General features: G+C 42.6%; 2 protein-coding genes across 8 annotated transcripts in view; one reads left to right on the top strand and one right to left on the bottom strand.

The window, feature by feature from the left end:
- The first annotated feature begins 5,002 nt into the window (after positions 1-5,002).
- On the top strand, positions 5,003-18,953 carry LOC110525226 (G protein-coupled receptor-associated protein LMBRD2B). 4 transcript variants are annotated; one of them, XM_036979357.2, is made up of 18 exons: positions 5,003-5,208; positions 5,481-5,734; positions 5,981-6,081; positions 8,043-8,141; positions 8,253-8,420; positions 8,567-8,777; positions 9,427-9,501; positions 9,637-9,750; positions 9,910-10,093; positions 10,676-10,857; positions 11,159-11,292; positions 11,541-11,646; positions 15,639-15,736; positions 15,974-16,080; positions 16,323-16,369; positions 16,632-16,731; positions 16,962-17,058; positions 17,825-18,953. In XM_036979357.2, exons 2-18 carry the CDS (start codon positions 5,561-5,563, stop codon positions 17,886-17,888), a joined length of 2,061 nt encoding a protein of 686 aa, XP_036835252.2. In that variant the 5' UTR covers positions 5,003-5,208; positions 5,481-5,560; the 3' UTR covers positions 17,889-18,953. The 4 variants fall into 4 exon arrangements, 2 of the variants coding, with proteins under 2 accessions (XP_036835252.2, XP_036835251.2); XR_016496502.1 differs by lacking the exon at positions 16,323-16,369; XM_036979356.2 differs by lacking the exon at positions 5,003-5,208 and having other exon boundaries at positions 5,273-5,734.
- Positions 18,954-23,780: 4,827 nt separating this feature from the next.
- The window catches only part of spef2 (sperm flagellar and cilia associated 2), a 47,829-nt gene continuing 46,798 nt past the window's right edge, over positions 23,781-24,811 (bottom strand). For all 4 annotated transcript variants that reach the window (XM_021605192.3, XM_021605193.3, XM_090236935.1 and 1 more), the window contains 2 exons: positions 24,380-24,502; positions 23,781-24,054 (listed from right to left, as the gene is read on the bottom strand). In XM_021605192.3, the coding sequence (XP_021460867.3) occupies positions 23,989-24,054; positions 24,380-24,502 (189 nt within the window). In that variant the 3' untranslated portion in view covers positions 23,781-23,988. The remainder of the gene's footprint in view (positions 24,055-24,379; positions 24,503-24,811) is intronic.

Raw genomic sequence — 24,811 nt, 5'->3', positions numbered from 1 at the left:
ACACCTCACAAATTGATTAGGAGACGAGTGAGAGATGCTTACTGGCAGTGCCAGTCTGGCCAATGAGGTTCTTCTATATGAGGACTAATCCCTTGTAGTCTGACAGGCTCCTTTGCCCTGTGTGTGTGTGTTACTGGGGAAGGGGGTTAAATTCAGGAAGTAGACAGATGGCTTCACTAAGCTCCTGAGAGAGAGAGAGCGAGAGAAAGAGAGAGAGAGAGAGACAGAGAGAGAGAGAGAGACAGAGAGAGAGAGAGAGAGAGAGAGAGAGAGAGAGAGAGAGACAGAGAGAGAGAGACAGAGACAGAGAGAGAGAGAGAGAGAGAGAGAGAGAGAGAGAGAGAGAGAGAGAGAGAGAGAGAGAGAGAGAGAGAGTGAGTGAGAGAGCACTTTGCCACACACCATCATTGGCAGTATGGACCACATGAACTACTACCATGGAGTCTGATTGAAACCAAACTGCACAAACAGGACACAAGCAATGGATGACCTACTTGAAGATTGGCCACAATCTCTGGACATTTTTGGATCATTATGGTTGAATTTACTCGGAGGTCCAGAGAGCGTGGATGACTGGAGCGTCTGTCTGTGTCTGCTGGAACATCTCAGCTTGGACCTCATTGGACAACTAGACTTTCTCCTGGAGGACAGAATGGTGTGTTTTAACTTTCTAGGGCCTCTGGGCTCTGAGGATGCCTACGTTTGGATGTTTTCACATTGCTGACTTGAATGTTATGTGTCATGAGAGCATGAGACCTGTATACACGGGCGTATACTTGAAAAGGTCCCAGAAGACCTTAAAACAACCAGTCGTGTAAGCGTTCATATAATCTTCCAAGTTCCTTGATTAAATGTATACAAAATGACATTCCACCTGAATGTAACATCAAATGGGAAGGTGATGAGAAACAGGAAGGAATGCACAGATTGAAATTGAAATCGGATCAAAGAAATGAGGCTGTCTCAGGTGGAATAGAGACTCAAATAGTATCTCAATGTAGGTGACTACATAGAAATGAGTTCCTCAACCACCTGATCATTTTCTTGGAGATGTATGTTTGTGACCCTGTAGAGCTCTGGAAGAGCCAGGATTTAAATGAGTGTTTTTCTTAATAAAAAACCCATTTGTTTACACAGCACACCTGTGTCTTTACCTTTGAGTCATTTCCTGTGCCCGACCCCCATAGACAGTGTAAACCCCTTGCACTGTCACAATGAGTGTCTCATGTAGAGATGTAGTCTCAGCTTACATAACTCTCAGTAGGTCTGTATCCAAATGCAAGTGTCTGAGGCTGGGATAAATGGATACATCCTGTAGAAACCCGTTAACATGGTTTTAGGATGCCTACTTTACAGTTAGGCCTTCAGATTTGGTCTATAGCCATTGATCGTTCAAGAATATAACTTTTAAAGGCTGTCTTACCCCATGCCTCAGAACCCAAAATATAATCAGTGTATATATATATATATATATATATATATATATATATATATATATATATATATATATATATATATATATATATATATTTCTCCATTGTTTGTTAAAAGTATAATTGTGATCTGAATGGTCAGGCCTTGCATCCATTGCTCCATATCCGAATTTGAGAGTGGTTCCATTTTTCCAGCTCCATGTCCCATTAGTTCGTGTGGGCATAATATTGTATTTATTTAATGTAACCTTTATTTAACTAGGCAAGTCAGTTAAGAACAAATGATTATTTACATTGATGGCATATTATGTAGCCTACATAATTTAAATAGCCTACAGAATATTAGATAGCCTACAGCTATCTGAGCAGCTTACTGATCGCTGCAGCTGTACATAGCCCATCCAACTACCTACCTCATCCCCATATTGTTTTGATTTACTTTATTGTTCTTTTGAACACCAGTATTTCTACATGCACATCATCATCTGCACATCTATCACTCCGGTGTTAATTTGCTAAATTCTAATTACCTCCCTACTATGGCCTATGTATCAATTTATCCCAGCCTCAGACCCACTGTATATAGATTGTTCTATTGTTATTCACTGTACGTTTGTTTATGTGTACCTCTGTGTTGTTGTTTTTGTCGCATTGCTTTGCTTTATCTTGGCCAGGTCGCAGTTGTAAATGAGAACTTGTTCTCAACTGGCCTACCTGGTTAAATAAAGGTGTTCTCAACTAGCCTCCTGTACCTGGTTAAATAAAGGTGAAAAAAACACACAAAAAAAACACAATTTAAACTAGCCTACAGAATATTAGATAGTCTACATAATTGAATTAGCCTACAGAATATTAGATAGTCTACATCATTGAATTAGTCTACAGAATATTAGATAGCCTACATAATTGAATTAGCCTACAGAATATCAGATAGTCTACATAATTGAATTAGCCTACAGAATATCAGATAGCCTACATAATTGAATTAGCCTACAGAATATTAGATAGTCTACATAATTGAATTAGCCTACAGAATATCAGATAGTCTACATAATTGAATTAGCCTACAGAATATCAGATAGTCTACATAATTGAATTAGCCTACAGAATATTAGATAGCCTACATAATTGAATTAGCCCACAGAATATCAGATAGCTTACATAATTGAATTAGCCTACAGAATATTAGATAGCCTGCATAATTGAATTAGCCTACAGAATATTACATAGCCTACATAATTGAATTAGCCTACAGAATATTAGTCAACATAATTTAAATAGCCTACAGAATATTAGATAGCCTACATAATTTAAGTAGCCTACAGAATATTAGATAGCCTACATAATTTAAATAGCCTACAGAATATTAGATAGCCTACATAGTTTAAGTAGCCTACAGAATATTAGATAGCCTACATAATTTAATCAGCCTACAATATTAGATAGCCTACATAGTTTAATTAGCCTACAGAATATTAGATAGCCTACATAGTTTAATTAGCCTACAGGATATTAGATAGCCTACATAGTTTAATTAGCCTACAGGATATTAGATAGCCTACATAGTTTAATTAGCCTACAGAATATTAGATAGCCTACATAGTTTAATTAGCCTACAGAATATTAGATAGCCTACATAGTTTAATTAGCCTACAGAATATTAGATAGCCTACATAGTTTAATTAGCCTACAGAATATTAGATAGCCTACATAGTTTAATTAGCCTACAGGATATTAGATAGCCTACATAGTTTAAATAGCCTACAGAATATTAGATAGCCTACATAGTTTAATTAGCCTACAGAATATTAGATAGCCTACATAGTTTAATTAGCCTACAGAATATTAGATAGCCTACATAGTTTAATTAGCCTACAGGATATTAGATAGCCTACATAGTTTAAATAGCCTACAGAATATTATATAGACTACATAGTTGAATTAGCCTACAGAATATTAGATAGCCTACATAGTTGAATTAGCCTACAACATTAGATAGCCTACATAGTTTAAATAGCCTACAGAATATTAGATAGCCTACATAGTTTAATTAGCCTACAGAATATTAGATAGCCTACATAGTTTAAATAGCCTACAATATTAGCCTCAATCGTTTATCTCCTAAAAAGTGGCGGACTCACTGCTTTGTTGCGGTTTCAGATTGTCCATTGAAATTCATGAAGACAGTCCTCTCTATAAAAGCATTAAAGGTGTCATTTTTTTTTACCCCAAATTGGAAATGATGGCAAAATTACACTTCCTGTCGAACATTAACACATTTACTTTTTATAACCTTTTGTGAGACAATGAGCATACATTTGGCCAAATTCGATGTTTAAAAATATATGTTTTTGTATGTTTTTAACAGTTATTTCGCTCAATCCAGAGCAACTTGTCATAGGCATGTTGCTGTTATTCATTTAAAGTGTTGTGTTTCTGTGATACTCAGAGACTGAGAAATTGGCGATTGAGCTTATTTTATGTACCAGTACGATCTAAAATAACCACTGATATGCCTTACAGGCGATTTGGCCACCAGTGTCATCAGACTTGAGCTTTCAACTTAGTTCCAAATGTATCTGAAAGATGAGACTATCAATTTGGTATAGAGACATTGACTGGAATTTAAAATATATAGTGGCTGCCACACCCCCAGGGGCCAAATCTGGGGTGGCTCCATATCTCTATATTTTCAGGGTACATACATCTACCGCTGTCCCAGATTTTGTGATTTTATCACAAACTTTGAGTCCACATTTTCAGTTTAGTAGCACACCACTAGTGTACAAAACAGATTATTTTTCATTCCTCCATATTAACACAGAAATCATCTTAAATTGTTTTGTTTTTATGTCGGTAACTAGCAGCTCGACAAAGTCCTACAATTTCAGAAAGATTAAAAAAAGAAGAAGTTTAAAACAGTTTTGACACCTCGTTTTTTTGACCCCTTGGAGTTTAAGGGGAAATCTCCGATTGGTTTTATTAATAGTAATAATACATTATTGGACTTTGATATTATTAATATACTGTATATCCATCAATTATTGGGGAATAGGCTAAAACATATACATGTCTCATGTGTTTAGTTCAACTGAGTAGACCATCAGATCCCAAAACATAAGCTTGTTTTACTACATTGTATACAGCCTCAAAAGATGGTTAAAACTCTAAAATGTTGATCTCAGGGTCAGTAAGCCTACATGCATCCTTGGCTCTGTCCATTCATTTGAGAGATGGTACAGTACATTTCTCCAGCCCATTTCTCAAGCTGTTTTTCCAAAACAATGGCGGAGTGTCCACTGTGTTTTTGTTTGAAATGCAGATGAGGCATACCCATTCAAAAAATGAATGTCCCATTCAAAAAACATAATATGATGCTAGCACACACGTGTCAAAGACATTTCACTGAGGGCCGAGTGTCTGCGAGTTTTTGCTCCTCCCTTGTACTGGATCGATTAATTATGGTCACTAATTAGTAAAGAACACCCCCTCAACTGGTTGTCTAGGTCTTAATTGAAAAGAAAAAAACAAAAAACCCGCAGACACTCAGCCCTCGGTGGAATGAGTTTGACACCTCTGTGAGCTAGAGGGTGTACGCACATAGCCTACATTTCCCGACATGCCAAGTTGGTCCAGACACGCGTACTGTTGCTTAACTGTTTCAAAGGTTGTGTACGCGGATTCCACTTTTCGGGAACACAGTGTTATTGTCAGATTATTATACGTGAGAGAAGAGACCGGCTCGAAGAATTTCAGCTGGGGTTCAAGGATCGAGGTCAACTTAATATACTTTTATTTGTGGCTTGATATTAACAATACTGTTAACCTTAATTAATTAAATCAACCAAAAATATCGCTAACGTTAATTTATTGGCTACTAGTCCTTCTAGGCTAGATTAGAACATTACATTTTCAACCTATTAGGAAAATGTTATATAACGGGTAAAACAGATGAGTCATATTTGCATTTAGCCTACACAGCCCTTTGGATTTGTTCCGTAGCATTGTCAATGTGTTTGTATTGCTACCTATGTACCCGCCCCACAGTCTGTGCAGGGTTCACACAGACACACAGACAGACAGTGTGTGAAGGTGATGGCACAGTATGTGGGTATAGCAGCAACAGGATGAGCGGTGGAGCCCTGGGTATCGAGATTGTGCTGGTCTTCTTCCTGCCACTTTTTCTCCTGCATCGCTATGGACACTTCCGCAAGCAGCACCCACTGGTGCTGTTCGGGACCCTCCTGTCCTGGTATCTCTGCTTCCTCATCGTCTTCATCCTTCCCCTGGATGTCAGCACGGTATGTTGCCCCTACCCGCCGATCGTGAGTCAGTTTAGTATTTCCCCCACTATTGGTTAAGGGCAGCTGATCCTACATCTGTACAGAGAGGAAACTTAACCCCAGAGTGTATGAAAATCTGCTCATGTAGGAAGCTGTCAGTAGGGGTGTTAAAGTGATGAATAACTGTTACTCTGTCATGTAAAATAGTAGGACATTAAATTGTGTGTGCGTGCGCGTGCGTTTGCGTACACGTTCTTATTTCAGACCATATATAACCAGTGTAAGATTGACAACGAGAAACCCAGGTCTCTGACCAGTTCAGACCCCTCTAATCAGACATCCAACTCCTCTGTCTTCCCTACAAGGTACAGTACCAACACATCTGTTTCAGGACGATACCGTATCCCTCAACTAAACAACCTGTTACGCTATGCACTGAACGCCATTGACTAAATTCATGACCAATTTCTGTAGTGACTGGCTTCAATGTAGCGTAAGAGGGCTCTAGTAGAGGAACTCCCTAACTATGTACCTGGACCAGAGATATAGTTGAATTCGGAAGTTTACATACACTTAGGTTGGAGTCATTAAAACTCGTTTTTCAACCACCCCACAAATTTCTTGTTAACAAACTATAGTTTTTGCAAGTTGGTTAGGACATCTACTTTGCATGACACAAGTCATTTTTCCAACAATTGTTTACAGACAGATTATTTCACTTATAATTCACTGTATCACAATTCCAGTGGGTCAGAAGTTTACATACACTAAGTTGAATGTGCCTTTAAACAGCTTGGAATATTCCAAAAAATTATGTCATGGCTTTAGAAGCTTCTGAATGGCTAATTGACATCATTTGAGTCAATTGGAGGTGTACCTGTGGATGTATTTAAAGGCCTACCTTCAAACTCAGTGCCTCTTTGCTTGACATCATGGGAAAATCAAAAGAAATCAGCCAAGACTACAGAAAAAAAATTGTAGACCTCCACAAGTCTGGTTCATCCTTGGGAGCAATTTCCAAATGCCTGAAGGTACCACGTTCATCTGTACAAACAATAGTACGCAAGTATAAACACCATGGGACCACGCAGCCGTCATACCGCTCAGGAAGGAGACGCGTTCTGTCTCCGAGAGATGAAGGTACTTTGGTGCGAAAAGTGGAAATCAATCCCAGAACAACAGCAAAGGACCTTGTGAAGATGCTGGAGGAAACAGGTACAAAAGTATCTATAGCCACAGTAAAACAAGTCCTATATTGACATAACCTGAAGGGCCGCTCAGCAAGGAAGAAGCCACTGCTCCAAAACCGCCATAAAAAGCCAGACTACGGTTTGCAACTGTACATGGGGACAAAGATCGTACTCTTTGGAGAAATGTCCTCTGGTCTGATGAAACAAAAATAGAACTGTTTGGCCATAATGACCATCGTTATGTTTGGAGGAAAAAGGGGGTGGCTTGCAAGCCGAAGAACACCATCCCAACTGTGAAGCACGGGGGTGGCAGCAGTATGTTGTGGGGGTGCTTTGCTGCAGGAGGGACTTATGCACTTCACAAAATAGATGGCATCACGAGGGAGGAAAATTATGTGGATATTTTGAAGCAACATCTCAAAACATCAGTCAGGAAGTTAAAGCTTGGTCGCAAATGGGTCTTCCAAATGGACAATGACTCCAAGCATACTTCCAAAGTTGTGACAAAATGACTTAAGGACAATAAAGTCAAGGTATTGGAGTGGCCATCACAAAGCCCTGACCTCAATCCTATAGAACATTTATGGGTAGAACTGAAAAAGCTTGTGTGAGCAAGGAGGCCTACAAACCTGACTCAGTTATACCAGCTCTGTCAGGAGGAATGGGCCAAAATTAACCCAACTTATTGTGGGAAGCTTGTGGAAGGCTACCTGAAACGTTTGACCCACGTTAAACAATTTAAAGACATTGCTACCAACTACTAATTGAGTGTATGTAAACTTCTGACCCACTGGGAATGTGATGAAAGAAATAAAAGCTGAAATAAATAATTCTCTCTACTTTTATTCTGACATTTCACATTCTTAAAATAAAGTGGTGATCCTAACTGACCTAAGACAGGGAATTTTTACTCGGTTTAAATGTCAGGAATTGTGAAAAACGTTATTTAAATGTATTTGGCTAAGGTATGTAAACTTCCCACTTCAACTGTGAGTCCCCACTGGACTGTCTGCTGACAGCTTTATGACTTGTGTTTATGCAACGGTTGTCCTGTATTCATGTGGTTTCCTTTACAATGTGTACATAGTGTTGTCTCTTAGGAGGATGACCTGTGCTGCTGTCTCTTTTAATTACAGCACACCTAAAGTATGTCACAAACCATGGAGCTATATTCCTGATGGAATTCTGCCAGTGTTCTGGCGCGTGGTCTACTGGACCTCTCAGTGTCTGACCTGGTGAGTTCTACTGTCCACCCACCCTTACTGCAATAGCAACCATTTACCAGTGGATTTTTCCACTCTATTTTTGGCTAATGTTGTTTTTGTTGTTTTTATTTGTCTACTCAGGCTGTTGCTCCCCTTCATGCAGTCCTATGCAAGCTCTGGGGGCTTTTCTATCCCCGGTAAGATTAAGACGGCCCTTATCGAGAACGCCATCTACTATGGCACCTACCTGGTCATCTTTTGCTCCTTGCTTATCTACTTGGCTGCCCATCCCCAGTGGCAGCTAACCTGGTGAGTAAACCCCATCACACCTTCTGCATCCCTGTCCCATCCCCCATCTTAAATCAATCCAACCCAATCTAAACATTAGCCATTCGTAGGGAAAATGCAAATCTGACCCTAGATCAGCATGTAAGCGTCTCTGTCTTCTCTTCCAGGCAGGGTCTGCAAACCATTAGCATCGCAGCAGCAAACACCTGGGGGCTTTTCCTCTTGGTGCTGTTGCTAGGTTATGGCCTGGTGGAGATCCCGTGCTTGTACTGGAACTCCTCTCGCCACGGTTACCTGTTGGCCAAGACCTACTTCAAGGCGGCCAAGCTGTCAAAGGAAAAGTCAGACGCCGAGGAAAACATGGATGACGCCATGGAGGTGAGATGGACGAGAAGAACTAAAGGAAGTCGTAAAGTATGATTGTTTTCAAAGGTCCACTCGGCGACGTGTCCGTAACTATAGCGGGGCAGACCTCCAACACAAACAAAGACAGGACGACGCAAGGGGCTAATCTCGGCAGCATTTGTTCTTGCGTTGTATGAGAGAGGAGCGCACTCCCGTGCAGATGGTATATATTGTGGCTCCCTGTGGGCCCTGGTTAAATTTATAGAATGGGGTGACCATCAAATTTATTTATATAGCCCTTCGTACATCAGCTGATATCTCAAAGTGCTGTACAGAAACACAGCCTAAAACCCCAAACAGCAAGCAATGCAGGTGTAAAAACTCCCTAGAAAGGCCAAAACCTAGGAAGAAACCTAGAGAGGAACCAGGCTATGTGGGGTGGCCAGTCCTCTTCTGGCTGTGCCGGGTGGAGATTATAACAGAACATGGCCAAGATGTTCAAATGTTCATAAATGACTGACGCCCACCGTTATCTGTGAGGCAGTTCATAACAGATCAGTCTCTCGCTTTGCACTCTCACTGGTGTTTACACTACTCTTTATAGAGACAGTCATATCGCTGCGTAGCGGTAGGACAAATCAATGCATTGTTTTAGGCCATTGAATGAATTTCTCTTTGACAGGAGGTGGCAAATGTCAACGAATCAATCGGGTACGGTCACCCCCTAAGGATCAGCATTGACACTATTTTGAGAAAGGTAAGAATGTCAGAACAAAGTTGAATATGTCCGTGTGTAAATCAGCGGTACAGTCTACAATAATGATAATTAATCATGTTAACTGTTAATATGAACGACTAAGTCTAAAATCTAAAATAAGCACATCCATTTTAGTGTCCCATGGAAATCCAGGAGAAAATGGTGAGGCCGAACACAGAGGACAGTGAGGAGGAAAGCACACAGAGGACCTATCCTTCCAAAAGGAGCCTAGTGAAGCTTCATAAGCAAGTAATTATGAGTTGAACCCCCCCCTAATGAAACGTTCTGAAATGTCCCTTTACATGGTCAGACGGTGATTGAATTCGACTCACATTGTTGTTGTGAAAGTAACCCATGATGTACATAGTGTCTAGGAGTGGGGTGATCCTAGTATTGTGTGTTGGCCAGGTGATCTGTGCTGGCCAGAGACACAGTCAAACCCAGGTCCAGTGGGCGATCCTTCTGGAAGAGGCCTTCCATTTAGAGGACGTGTGTAAGAATGAGACCAATACCTCCCATCAGTTTGTCCATAGTTTCCTCTCCTCCCAGCCACCCGGCTGGCTCTGCAAATACCTGTACACTCCTACCATAGGTGAGTTCAAGTAGGGGACAACGGAGTTCTTCAATAGTCCTTCAATAGGCTTGTGTTCCAAACGGCAGCCTATTCCCTATGTAGTGCACTGCTTTTGACCAGGGCCTATAGGGAATGGGATGCTATTTGGGATACAATTTACTGTATGCCTACTGTCTAGCCACGGTCAGCTTACCTGTGAACACGTTGAACTCTGGCTGTCGTGAAAGGACTGTGTTGTGGAAGCTGTATCAGGCCCTTTAGAAAATCCACTTATCAAATGTACACAGAGAATGACTTTATTCGGTATCTTCAACAGACTGGCTCTTGATATTCATCAATTGTGTGTGTGTGTGTGTATGTATGAATGTATTATTATCTATCCTCAGGCGTGTCCCTCCCTGCCCCAATACTCTTGCCAATATCTGACTGAAATGGGAACTTTTCAAAAGAGTAAACTCACACACCTTAATTTACCCGGAGCATGGAGCAAAAAGTACACTTATTTAGAAAGAAGCAAAAACTCCTCACACCAGTAATCTTAACGTGTCCAACAACTGAATGGATCTATTTAGCAACATTTGGTGTGATGTTTTTCTACAGAGTGGTACTGGGAGTGTGTGCTGCGACAGTGGTGCTACCGGATGCTGGCACTACTGCTGTCTCTACTCTCTGTGGCTGTGGTGTGGTCTGAATGCACGTTCTTCAGCACACATCCTGTCCTCTCTCTCTTCGCCATCTTCATCCAGTTAGCAGAGAGTGACTACAACTACTTGTACATAGAGGTAGATATTATTTTGAGGATTCTGTGTGTATTGTTAGCCTGGGTGCCAGTCTGCAGAACACAAGCTGATTTGGGACCGGGCTAGTTTATTGTCATGTTGATCTGAAAAATGTCTTACCTGCGACAATAAAGTAACTAATACTATTACTACTACTAGATGTTTAGGATAGCATAGTTGCAAACACAGTGTGGATAAATTACATACATGAAAATGTAGAAGTATAAGAGGAAATATGGAGAAAGGTTTTTCCGTTGAGTACCAACGAGCCAAAAGATCGTTGCGATGTTCTGTCCACCACCAGATGGCGTGCTTCCTCACTATTTTGTTCCTGTGCGTTTGTGTCTACTCCACCGTGTTCCGCATCCGAGTCTTCAACTACTACTACCTGGTACCTCATCATCAGACAGACGCCTACAGCCTACTGTTCAGCGGAATGTACGTCTCTCACCGCTAAAATATACCGTGTTTTTGTGAAGGTGTGTCTATGGTGTCCATTTTAGGACTGCCTCGAAAAGAAGTCTTGCTGAGACTGAAAGAAGCTGTGACTGCGGCTGTCCTAATATGGACACCGTAGATGTCACTATTTGAGCTTGGTTCTAGAGCTTTAGAACTCTACAACATTTCAGTCTACATGTTTGTCTGACTATCACTTTGAGTATCGTGTGTATACCGTTAAAACGCAGGTTGTTCTGTCGACTGACTCCTCCGCTGTGTCTCAACTTCCTGGGTCTCATCCACATGGACGCCTCCATTTCTCACCAGCAGAGAATAGAGACAGCATACACCACAGTGAGTCACACCCGGTGTGCATCCCAAATGGCACCCTATTCAACATACACTGCCCTACAAACACAAAACGCAGTAACTACGGCAACAGTCAAAATGAAAATATATATATATATATATATTTTTTTTGCTAACCAGCCAAATAGGTTGTAGGTAGATTAACTGATGTATCATATTAATATGAAGTAATTTTTTATGCATATAAACTATGACCACTGATTTGACCTATGACCCCTCAAATTATATTTTTTTTATTTTTTTTGCAAATGAAAGACAGATATATAATTTACTTACATATTCACACCCCTGAGTCAATACATGTTAGAATTACCTTTGGCAGCGATTACAGATGTGAGTCTTTCTGGGTAAGTCTCTAAGAGCTTTGCATACCTGGATTGTACAATATTTGCATTATTCTTTTTTAAATTCTTCAAGCTCTGCCAAGTTGGTTGTTGATCATTGCTAGACAGACAGACATTTCAAGTCTTTCCATAGATTTTCAAGACGATTTAAGTCAAAACTAACTAGGCCACTCAGGAACATTCAAAATCGTCTTGCTAAGGGAAGAGGGATACCTAGTCAGTTGTACAACTGAAAGCCTTCAACTGAAATGTGTCTTCCACATTTAACCCAACCCCTCTGAATCAGAGAGGTGCGGGGGGCTGCCTTCATTTACATCCACGTCTTCAGCAACTCCAGTATATATTTGGCCTTGCGTTTTTAGGTTATTGCCCTTCTGAAAGGTGAATTTGTCACTCAGTGTCTGGTGGAAAGCAGAATGAACCTGGTTTTCCTCTAGGATTTTTTATCCTAAAAAACTCCTTGGTCCTTGAAGATGATAAGCATACCCATAACAGGATGCAGCCACCACCATGCTTGAACATATGAACAGACCTCCCGAGTGGTGCAGTGGTCTAAGGCACTGCATCACAGTGCTAACTGTGTCACTAGAGATTCTGTGTTCGACTCCAGGCTCTGTTGCAGCCGGCCTCGACCGAGAGACCCATGGGGCGGCACACAATTGGCCAGTGTCGTTCGGGTTAGGGGAGAGCTTGGCCGGCAGGGATGTCCTTCTCCCATCCTGCACTAGGGACTCCTGTGGCGTGCCGGGCCCAGTGCACGCTGACATGGTCGCCAGGTGTACGGTGTTTCCTCCGACACATTGATGCAGCTGGTTTCCGGGTTAAGTGGGCATTGTGTCAAGAAGCAGTGCGGTTTGGTTGTGTTTCGGAGGACGCACGGCTTTCGACCTTCGCCTCTCCCGAGTCTCATCGCTGCAAATCCTGTACAGACAAGACTGCAACTACCAATTTGATGACACGGAATTAGGGAGAAAAATTGTAAAAAAAAAAGAGTGGTACTCAGTAATGTGTTGTGTTGGATTTGCCCCAAACATAACACTTTGTATTCAGCACATAAAGTTAATTTCTTTGCTGTTTTTTTTGTTGCAGTTTTACTTTAGTGCCTTATTGCAAACAGGATACATATTTTTTATTCTGTACAGGCCATTCACTCTGCCATTTAGGTTAGTATTGTGGAGTAACTACAATGTTATTGATCTATCCTCTGTTCTCCTATCACAGCTATTAAACTCTGTAACTGTTTTAAATTCACCATTGGCCTCATGGGGAAATCCATGAGCGGTTTCCTTCCTCTTTGGCAACTGAGTTAAGAAGGATGCCTGTATATTTGTAGTGGCTGGGTGTAATTAATAACTTAACCATGCTCAAAGGGATATTCAATGTCTGCTTTTTAGCAGGTGCCCTTCTTTGCGATACTTTGGAAAACCTCCCTGGTCTTTTTTGTTGAATCTTTGTTTGAAATTCAGTGCTCGACTGAGGGACCTTACAATTGTCTGTGTGTGTGGGGTCCAGAGATGAGGTAGTCATTAAAAATGCATGTTAAACACTATTATTGCCCTCAGAGCAAGCCCATGTGACGTATTGTGATTTGTTAAGCATTTCTTTGTCCTGAACTTATTTAGGCATGTCATAACAAAGGGTTTGAATACTTATTGACTCAAGACATTTCAGCTTTTCATTTTTTTATTAATTTGTAAACATCATTCCACTTTGACATTATGTGGTATTGTGTGTAGGCCGGTGACGCAACATTTAATCCATTTTAAATTCAGGCTGTTAACACAACAAAATGTTTAAAAAGTCAAGGGGTGTGAATACTTACTGAAGGCACTGTATATGGTTAATGCAAAGGCCAAGTGCAGTATCTACAATCTAAATGTGTTGATCCAACTTTCTTGTTGTTTTTCTGTTTGATGGGAACTGTTTGAGAGTTCTAACTACATTCCACTTGTATTTAATGATATGTAGTTGTGTTTTCATGTTTTGAATGTTGTATTGTAGTAACCCTCAATAATCCTTTCGCCATGGGACTATTTCATCACGCAGAATGTTTATACTAAATATTTGTCTTTGCAGCATCTACAAAATCGAAATGTGTTTTTTCAACTTCCTTGTTGTTTTTTCTGTTTGACTTTGTATGGTTATTTATTTGACTTAGGGGTCATAGGTCAAATCAATGGTCATGGTTTATATGCATAAAAAGAACTTCATAATCGGATGATACATGTTTTATTTATATTTATTTATCTGTTATTTTACCAGGTAAATTGACTGAGAAAACGTTCTCATTTGCAGCAACGACCTGGGGAATAGCTACAGGGGAGAGGAGGGGGATGAATGAGCCAATTGTAAACTGGGGATTATTAGGCGACCGTGAGGGTCATCAGTGGTATCACTTATCTACCTACAACATATTTGACATATTTGTCTGGACAGCAAATGCATTTTAAAGACATTTTTCTCCGTGTCATTGTTTGCGTACTTACTGCTCGTTGCAAAACATGGTGTGAAAAACCTGAAGTGCAAATGTCACACTCCATTTTCTCTGAAACGGAACATATTTGAACCAGGACACTTTGCCACAAGATAAAACAGATACAGCAAAGCCTTATTTTAGTCTTAACTACATTTTGACCAAAAGTGTAGTTTCTGCGTTTTGCCTTTTGTAGGGCAGTAAAGACCCCATAGTGGAGGTGTCATAATACCCATAAAACCTAGCGGTCAAACAGGGAAATGGTTCCAATCGTTTTTCCACCATTCATTTTTCCCGTAGTGCATTTTAGAAACAGTTTTAAAATATGGGTTGTGGGAAAATTTATTAAATTTGACCGCTAGGTTTTATGAGTATTATGACTCATACCGTGGTAGTCTATAGTGCACTAATCTAGACCAGAGCCCTATTTCCTATGTCGTGCACTACTTTTGACCAGAGCCCTATTTCCTATGTCGTGCACTACTTTGGACTAGAACCCTATTTCCTACGTCGTGCACTACTTTGGACTAGAGCCCTATTTCCTATGTCGTGCACTACTTTGGACTAGAGCCCTATTTCCTATGTCGTGCACTACTTTGGACTAGAGCCCTATTTCCTACGTCGTGCACTACTTTGGACTAGAGCCCTATTCCCTATGTCGTGCACTACTCTAGACCAAAGCCCTATTTCCTATGTCGTGCACTACTTTGGACTAGAGCCCTATTCCCTATGTCGTGCACTACTTTGGACTAGAGCCCTATTTCCTATGTCGTGCACTACTTTGGACTAGAGCCCTATTCCCTATGTCGTGCACTACTCTAGACCAAAGCCCTATTTCCTATGTCGTGCACTACTTTGGACTAGAGCCCTATTCCCTATGTCGTGCACTACTTTGGACTAGAGCCCTATTCCCTATGTCGTGCACTACTTTGGACTAGAGCCCTATTCCCTATTTAGGGAATACAGTGATATTTTGGGACGTAGCCTCGGTCACATGGGCTCTCTCATTGTAAAGGAAAACTAGTCAAGTCGTGAGGAACCCACTTGGCCTGTTACTGAACAATGAACATCACCCTACTGGGATTTATTTAATCAGCTAGACGTTCTAGGTATCGGAGTCACTATTTTCTCAACTCCTTTTTTTTTCTTGTGTCTACCAGATCATGGGCTCTATGCGTCTCCTCTCCTTCATAGCAGATGGTTTCTACATCTATTACCCCATGCTCATAGTCCTCCTCTGCATCGCCACCTACTGCAGGTATGTCTTGTCTGCAGGTCTATTTGACATCCTCTCCAGGGGATTCCCATCTTAAGACAACAGGATCTGTATTGACATTTGTCTCATAGTGGTGATCTAGGATCAGTTTGGAAGTTATATGCTTTAACAATCAATGGCTATATTCATTTAAAAGTCCAGAAATGGAACCCCAGATTGCCTCCTTTACCTAACACATGGTCGTGTGTTTTTCTTCCTCCCCTCCCTGTGTATTTTCAGCCTGGGTACCCGCTGCCTCAACCTCCTGGGGTTCCCACAGTATATTAGTCAGAGCGATGACTTGACCTCTGAGCTGGTGGAAGAGGGCAGAGAGCTTATCAGAAGAGGTACTATTGTAGTGTGAAGTTGCCTCTAGACTCCGATCTTGGATCAGTTTTGCATTGGTTGAGGTTAATATTGTGGGAGGGGCAGCTGATCCTAGATCTGTAACTAAGGGAAACTTCACCCCAGAGCAACAGTTGTACACTCAGCCTGGATGCCGTTTGAGAAGCTCTCCTTTTGGAGTCCAGTGTGGATAAGACCAAGTCTGGGATAATGTTGCCACTATCTCTGTTTGTTGTTGTTGCAGAAAGAAGAAACCGACAGAGAAGCGAGGATAGGGAGAGTCGGAAACGAGTGAGCACGGTCCTTTCTTATTTGGAGTCTTCTCTGGACACTGGAGAAGACCCCATATCAATGTTCACACCACTGCATTACCAAACTATGAACCACCCGCCAGCTCATTGGGTTCACTGTCTATGTAAAATGCTCCGGCATGAAGTTTACCTTAGGTACAGATCTAGGATCAGCTTCCCTAATCCTGGATGCAAAAACTGACTCAAGAATGAGCGTCTAGGGTCAACTTAACCCTACACCATGTAAAGTAACTGTTTTTCAGGGATGGAGAGAGCGCTATGGAGAACAGCGAAATGTGAGGAGGAGCAGAAATGGTTATTCCGAGTTAAAGGACAACGACTCTCCCTCAGACAACAGTGACAGTGAGTATGACGTTTATGATCATCATTTTCAACAGACTTAAAATATTTAATGCTTATGGCATAATGCCTAATGCATTATAGCCGTCAATCAAATGTTATTTTGCGTCCCAAATGAACACTGTTCCCTATGTAGTGCACTACTTTCCCTATAGGCTCTGGTCAAAAGTAGTGCACTACATTGGGAATATGTTGCCATTTGGGACTCAAACTTAAATGTGTGTTCTCTTCAGTTGCCCAGTTGACCAGGAGAGAGAGCGGGGATCACACTGGGCTACTTCAGGACGTGGACACCACAAGCCTAGATCCTAGTGATTCTCCAACCCAGAGGTACTAGATCCTAGTCATTCTCCAACCCAGAGGTACTGTGTCCTAGTCATTCTCCAACCCAGAGGTACTGTGCCCTAGTCATTCTCCAACCCAGAGGTACTAGATCCTAGTCATTCTCCAACCCAGAGGTATTAGATCCTAATCATTCTCCAACCCAGAGGTACTGTGCCCTAGTCATTCTCCAACCCAGAGGTACTGTGCCCTAGTCATTCTCCAACCCAGAGGTAGTATGCCCTAGTCATTCTCCAACCCAGAGGTACTGTGCCCTAGTCATTCTCCAACCCAGAGGTACTAGATCCTAGTCATTCTCCAACCCAGAGGTACTGTGCCCTAGTCATTCTCCAACCCAGAGGTACTGTGCCCTAGTCATTCTCCAACCCAGAGGTACTAGATCCTAGTCATTCTCCAACCCAGAGGTACTGTGCCCTAGTCATTCTCCAACCCAGAGGTACTGTGCCCTAGTCATTCTCCAACCCAGAGGTACTAGATCCTAGTCATTCTCCAACCCAGAGGTACTAGATCCTAGTCATTCTCCAACCCAGAGGTACTAGATCCTAGTCATTCTCCAACCAAGAGGTACTATGCCCTAGTCATTCTCCAACCCAGAGGTACTAGATCCTAGTCATAGTACCTCGTGGACAGTGGATGACAGACTGGCGCCCAGGCTAGTGCATGGTGGGAAAACATTGTTTTATTATAATGGCAGTAGAAGAGAAAGGGGAATGATTGATCTGATATTAATTCTCCTTGGTCTGTCCCTCTCTAGGTACGCAGGAGGACGTTACCTCTCCCTGGCGTCCTCTCGGACACCCATTTTCAACAATGTCTGAGAGGAGCCCCTGCTCAGAGGCTGTGGGACTGAACTGACCTTTCCTCATTGCCCACACGGCTGCTAGAGTTCCATGGATATTTTCTTCTTCCCTTTTGTCCTTTAGCCTGTTTGTCTGGAGATAGATATTTATTTAATGCACATTGGGATCATAATGAATAAGATAACATGGACCAGGGGGTCCTGATCTGAGATCAGCACTCCCAACTGTGGTTCCAGTAGTGCCCCAAGAACAAAACATTGTCTGACCTCAGGAACAACTGTGACTTTTAACCTTAGGAACAAGGGATGCATTAGGGCCCCTGACCAAGTGCTTACCTTTTCTACCCCTCCTTTGATTTCCGTTTGTGTTTTTAGAACCCATTCATTCTGTAACGACTACTCAGTCATTTTATTTGACCTTTATTTAACTAGGCAAGTTAGTAAAGAACAAATTCTTATTTTCAATGACGGCCTAGGAACAGTGGGTTAACTGGTCTAGGAACAGTGGGTTAACTGGTCTAGGAACAGTGGGTTAACTGGTCTAGGAACAGTGGGTTAACTACCTTGTTCAAGGGCAGAACGACAGATTTTTACCCTGTCAGCTTGGGGATTTGATCTTGCAACCTTTACGGTTACTAGTCCAACGCTCAACCACTAGGTTACGCTGCCACTCATCTCACAATGCCTCTTCTTTGCCAGGGTATGTATGAGTTTTTAGGGTACAATGATAATACATGTCTTCTTTCTAGGAGATTTTCCTGTGCCTTGATTTTTCTGAAGTCATAATGGATGTGCACCCTAGTTTTGCTCCGTTTTAAATGGTTTTATTTCCATAAATGCTGCATATTTAAATATCGATGTCCTTTCATAGATGTACTGTCATTTTTTAATCAACAAGTACTGACTGCACTGTCGTTTTTTATGAATAATAACTAAGCTCAGTGGTGTTTGATGCTTGGACCTTAAGTGTGAGGATGGTGTGAACCATGTTAACCAGTAAGAACTGTGTGAGTCAAGGTTTGATTATGTAAAATCCCCCATTATATCTCAGATACAGTTTCAATAAATCATCCCCCCCCAAAAATGGAGAAACTATTTTGTCAAATTTCAATTCAATTAAATGTATGTATTTGTAAATTAACGTTGATCTATATTATTATTGATGGTTTCTGGTGATGAAGGGATGATTTGACCTCCTCATACCTGCTACTGGGAGACTGCAGGTCTTGTGGGCCGTGCAGTATGTGTGGAGGCTACTATGGTTCTATGACTGCATTCCAAGGGGCTCAGGTCATAAGTAGTGCACTGTATAGGGAGCCATTTGGCACACAGCCTATATGTGTGGACTGGTGGACCCCATACTGTGGTGTAGGGGGTGGATCCCAAAGACCCTCCTCGTTATTAAGGGGACGTGAAGATTCATGTTTTGCTATGTGTCTAAAAACTCTTGAGTATACGCTGCACAAGCTATCTATATCAGTCTTTGTGGTTAAGCCCTGGCTGTTGTGAGAGTGTGCTTGCAGACTGGGTCTGAGTCAGACTGAAACTAGATAAAGAGAAGTAACCACTGTCTGGTTTTGACATGTTGATCTTGAGTGACAGTAGACAATGCTAATGAATTCAGAGAAGCTACTGTACTAGGTTACTTTATAAGGTAACCTCAGCTTATTGATACACACATACGTTGACGTAGGGGATGATACCACTAGGGAGTGAACACATGTAGAAAATCAGCTGTGCCCTTAGGTGGGGTGCAGAACTTACTCGGAAACATGCGTGCCATGTCCCCGTTGTCAACTTGTCTGCAATTGCATTAATAAAGGTTTTTGATTTATTTACTTAAAGATATTGCTGATTTCACCAATAAGCAAATGATTGACAAGGAACCTACCCCGACAGTGGATGTCCTTTGGCTCCAGTGTTCTTCTCTGTAGGGGTTAAATGTAGCCCTGAGGCAGGGCAGGGATTACCTATGTTTCACGGGAACTGACCCAGAGAAACCCATTCTGTATTCTCTATTGAAATCCATAACAAACTTCAATGGCTTCAGCCGATCCTGACCGGCCACTCTCTGTACAGTCTGTTCCCTTCGTCGCCATGTTCTCGTGCGAGACGGGCCTGTCTGAGGAGAGAAGACTCGCCAGCACCTTCATCTGCCTGACAGCCCTCTCTAATCGCTTATTATTTCCCCTAATCTACAGTACCAGTCAAAAGTTTGGCGACACCTACTCATTCAAAGGTTTTTATTTATTTTTACTATTTTCTGCATTGTAGAATACTAGAAGACATCAAAACAACACATATGGAATCACGTGGGTAACCAAAAAAGTGTTAAACTAAATATATTTCATATTTGAGATTCTTCAAAGTAGGTTGGGAGGGGCCGAGTCCCACTCTGGTTCTCACGGGACTGAGGCCGGGCAGTGACCACACTTATCTAAAAGATGGGGAGGGGCTAGAGAATGGGGAGGGGCAGTGACCACACTGATCTCAAGGATGGGGAGGTGCTAGAGGATGGGGAGGGGCAGTGACCATGCTGATCTAAAGGATGGGGAGGTGCTAAAGGATGGGGAGGGGCAGTGACCATGCTGATCTCAAGGATGGGGAGGGGCTAAAGGATGGGGAGGGGCAGTGACCATGCTGATCTCAAGGATGGGGAGGGGCTAGAGAATGGGGAGGGGCAGTGACCATGCTGATCTAAAGGATGGGGAGGTGCTAGAGGATGGGGAGGGGCAGTGACCATGCTGATCTAAAGGATGGGGAGGTGCTAGAGGATGGGGAGGGGCAGTGACCATGCTGATCTAAAGGATGGGGAGGTGCTAGAGGATGGGGAGGGGCAGTGACCATGCTGATCTAGAGGATGGGGAGGGGCAGTGACCACACTTATCTAAAAGATGGGGAGGTGCTAGAGAATGGGGAGGGGCAGTGACCATGCTGATCTAAAGGATGGGGAGATGCTAGAGGATGGGGAGGGGCAGTGACCACACTTATCTAAAAGATGGGGAGGGGCTAGAGAATGGGGAGGGGCAGTGACCACTCTGATCTAAAGGATGGGGAGGTGCTAGAGGATGGGGAGGGGCAGTGACCATGCTGATCTCAAGGATGGGGAGGGGCTAGAGGATGGGAGGGGCTGCTAGGGTAAGGGTTAACTTAGGCTGCTAGGGTTAGGGTTAACTTAGGCTGCTAGGGTTAGGGTTAACTTAGGCTGCTAGGGTTAGGGTTAACTTAGGCTGCTAGGGTTAGGGTTAACTTAGGCTGTTAGGGTTAGGGTTAATTTAAGCTGCTAGGGTTAGGTTTAGGGTTAACTTAGGCTGCTAGGGTTAACTTAGGCTGCTAGGGTTAGGTTTAGGGTTAACTTAGGGTGCTAGGGTTAGGGTTAACTTGGGCTGCTAGGGTTAGGGTTAACTTAGGCTGCTAGGGTTGGGGTTAACTTAGGGTGCTAGGGTTAGGGTTAACTTAGGCTGCTAGGGTTAACTTAGGCTGCTAGGGTTAGGTTTAGGGTTAACTTAAGCTGCTAGGGTTAACTTAGGCTGCTAAGGTTAGGTTTAGGGTTAACTTAGGCTGCTAGTGTTAGGTTTAGGGTTAAGTTAGGATGCTAGGGTTAGGTTTAGGGTTAACTTAGGCTGCTAGGGTTAGGTTTAGGCAGAGCCATATATTTAAATCTAATAGTTGACAGTTGAATAGTTTGTTGACAATGAATTGAACATCTATTAACCATCTATCAGAGCATGTGCAGACCAGCTGGCTGGTGTGTTTACGGACATATTCAATCAATCCCTATCCCAGTCAGCTGTTCCCACATGCTTCAAGAGTGCCAGCATTGTTCCTGTTCCCAAGAAAGCTAAGGTAACTGAACTAAATGACTAGTAGCACTCACTTCCGTCATCATGAAATGCTTTGAGAGACTAGTCAAGGATCATATCACCTTCACCCTACCTGACACCCTAGAGCCACTCCAATTTGCTTACCGCCAAAATAGGTCCAAAGACGACGCAATCACACTGCACACTGCCCTTACCCATCTGGACAAGAGGAATACCTATGTAAGAATGCTGTTCATCGATTACAGCTCAGCATTCAACACCATAGTACCCTCCAAGTTCATCATTAAGCTCCAGGTCCTGGGTCTCAACCCCGCCCTGTGCAACTGGGTCCTGGACTTTCTGACGGCCCGACCCCAGGTGGTGAGGGTAGGAAACAACATCTCCACCCCGCTGATCCTCAACACTGGGGCCCCACAAGAGTGCGTTCTCAGCCCTCTCCTGTACTCCCTGTTCACCCATGACTGCATGGCCATGCACGCCTCCAACTCAATCATCAAGATTGCAGACGACACTACAGTGGCAGGCTTGATTACCAATAACGACGAGACGGCCTACAGGGAGGAAGTGAGGGCCCTCGGAGTGTGGTGTCAGGAAAATAACCTCTCACTCAACGTCAACAAAACAAAGGAGATGATTGTGGATTTCAGGAAACAGCAGAGGGAACACCCCCCTATCCAAATCGACGGGACAGTAGTGGAGAAGGTGGAAAGTTAAGTTCCTCGGCGTAAACATCACGGACAAACTGAAATGGTCCACCCACACAGACAGCGTGGTGAAGAAGGCGCAAGTCACCAAAAACACTGACAAACTTTTACAGATGCACAATCGAGAGCATCCTGTCGGGCTGTATCACCACCTGGTACGGCAACTGCTCCACCCACAACCGTAAGGCTCAGAGGGTAGTGAGGTCTGCACAACGCATCACCGGGGGCAAACTACCTGCCCTCCAGGACACCTACAGCACCCGATGTCACAGAAAGGCCAAACAAATCATCAAGGACAATAACTACCCAAGCCACTGCCTGTTCACCCCGCTACCATCCAGAAGGCGAGGTCAGTACAGGTGCATCAAAGCTGGGACTGAGAGACTGAAAAACAACTTATATCCCAAGGCCATCAGACTGTTAAACAGCCATCACTAACTTTGAGCGGCTGCTGCCAACATACTGACTCATCATTAGCCACTTTAATAATGGAAAATTGATGTAATAAATGTATCACTAGTCACTTTAAACAATGCCACTTTATATAATGTTTACATATCCTACATTACTCATCTCATATGTATATACTGTACTCTATGCCATCTACTGCATCTTGCCTATGCCGTTCGGCCATTGCTCATCCATATATATATATATATATATATATATATATATATATATATATATATATGTACATTGTGGTCTACAGCAGGTCAGCCACCAGGGGGAGACTCGCCGAGGCCTGGTGAGAGAAGGAGTATACATCACAAGGCGATGGCTCCCTCTGCTGGACGTGCCAGGTCTCGACGGGCTCGCCGCCCAGGACTAATTGGGGCTGATTGGGGAGTTGGTGATTAATCAAGGGCTGATTGCTCACCAGCTGTTCAAGCCCCATAACAGGGAGAAAGAAGTAAGGTGACTTCCGTGTAGTTGGAGACGGTGCCCGAGCTAAGACGAGGGAGTTTGTGTGCCCGACAGGACACAGCAAGACCTGGGGCCCAGAAGACGGTATCCTGGAGAGGGTGTCATGGGGGAGACCTATCCTTTTGATTTATTGTTTAATAAACACCCTTGAAACCGAGCTAATCATACTCTGTCCGTGTCTGATCTGTGTAAACGTCTTGACCCAACCCCCTGGTCTGCCACAAGATATTCTTATTCCTTTACTCTTGTGTGTATAAGGTAGTTGTTGTGAAATTGTTAGCTTACTTGTTAGATATGACTGCATGGTCGGAACTAGAATCACAAGCATTTTGCTACACTCGCATTAACATCTGCTAACCATGTGTATGTGTCAAATAACATTGGATTTGATATTGGGGACAATGTTTGTTGAGGATATGTTAAAGCCACAATCATTATCTGCATAAGAACAACAAAGTCTTCATTTTTGTGATTTTAATGAAACACTTCAAGAAAGAGGCATGTAAATTCATAAACTGAAGGTTAACATTTTGAAATAATTAATTCTAATTATTTTATTTTATAATGCACTGTATAATTTGCAGAATTATTTTTAAATCAACTGCATTTCTAAGCGGATGGGAATCTCAGGTTGGCTTGTGAGAGTTAACTGCGTGGTATATTTATCTTAAGACACCATCAAAGACAGAGGCTCCCCTTCGCTCTGTTGGACCTGCAGAGCTCGGTGAATATCCTGGGAATGAGAGGGAGAGCATGGAGAGGTTAGCTTGATCACTGTTCAATAGGAACGTGAAGAGGGACTGTCTTTCTTTATGGGCTTGGACCTGGATTCAAATAGTGGTCGTTTTCTTTCAAATATTTGAGCTGTGCTTGATCAATCTTGGGGACCAATGAAACAGTCCCAAAAGCACACAGATCTCACCCATTCGGCAGAACCAAACAAACATTCAAAGTATGTGAAAGAAAGCCGATACTATTTGAACCTAGGTATCGTGTTGTGAATACTATACAGTGTGTTAATCTTTTGAGTGTGAAGTTTTCTATTGGTCCATACTAACAATGAGTTGGTATTGAGCAGAGCCCTCGATCAGATCTTGTATGACCGGATGCTGGGATAGGATGGAGAATGGAATCTTGTCCTCAACCTTGTACCCCAGTTCTCTGTAGACCTTCACAAAGTCCTGTGGGTAAAGAACAATCCTAGACTTAACAAGCAGCTCCAAAACAAACATGTACACATTTTTGAAATCAAAAGACGGATTGATGTCCCGGCATAGCCAGAAGAGGACTGGCCACCCCTCAGAGCCTGGTTCCTCTCTAGGTTTCTTCCTAGGTTTTGGCCTTTCTAGAGAGTTGTTCCTAGCCACCGTGCTTCTCCATCTGCATTGCTTGCCGTTTTGGGTTTTAGGCTGGGTTTCTGTACAACACGTTGAGATATCGGCTGATGTAAAAAAGGGCTTTATTAATACATTTGATTGATGGATTGATTG

The sequence above is a fragment of the Oncorhynchus mykiss genome, chromosome 6 (assembly GCF_057628025.1).
Source record: "Oncorhynchus mykiss isolate SJ-2025 chromosome 6, ASM5762802v1, whole genome shotgun sequence".
NCBI classification, from domain to species: domain Eukaryota; kingdom Metazoa; phylum Chordata; class Actinopteri; order Salmoniformes; family Salmonidae; genus Oncorhynchus; species Oncorhynchus mykiss.
The sequence above is the reverse complement of the archived record's forward strand: the minus strand, read 5'-3'. Positions and strand labels throughout refer to the sequence as shown.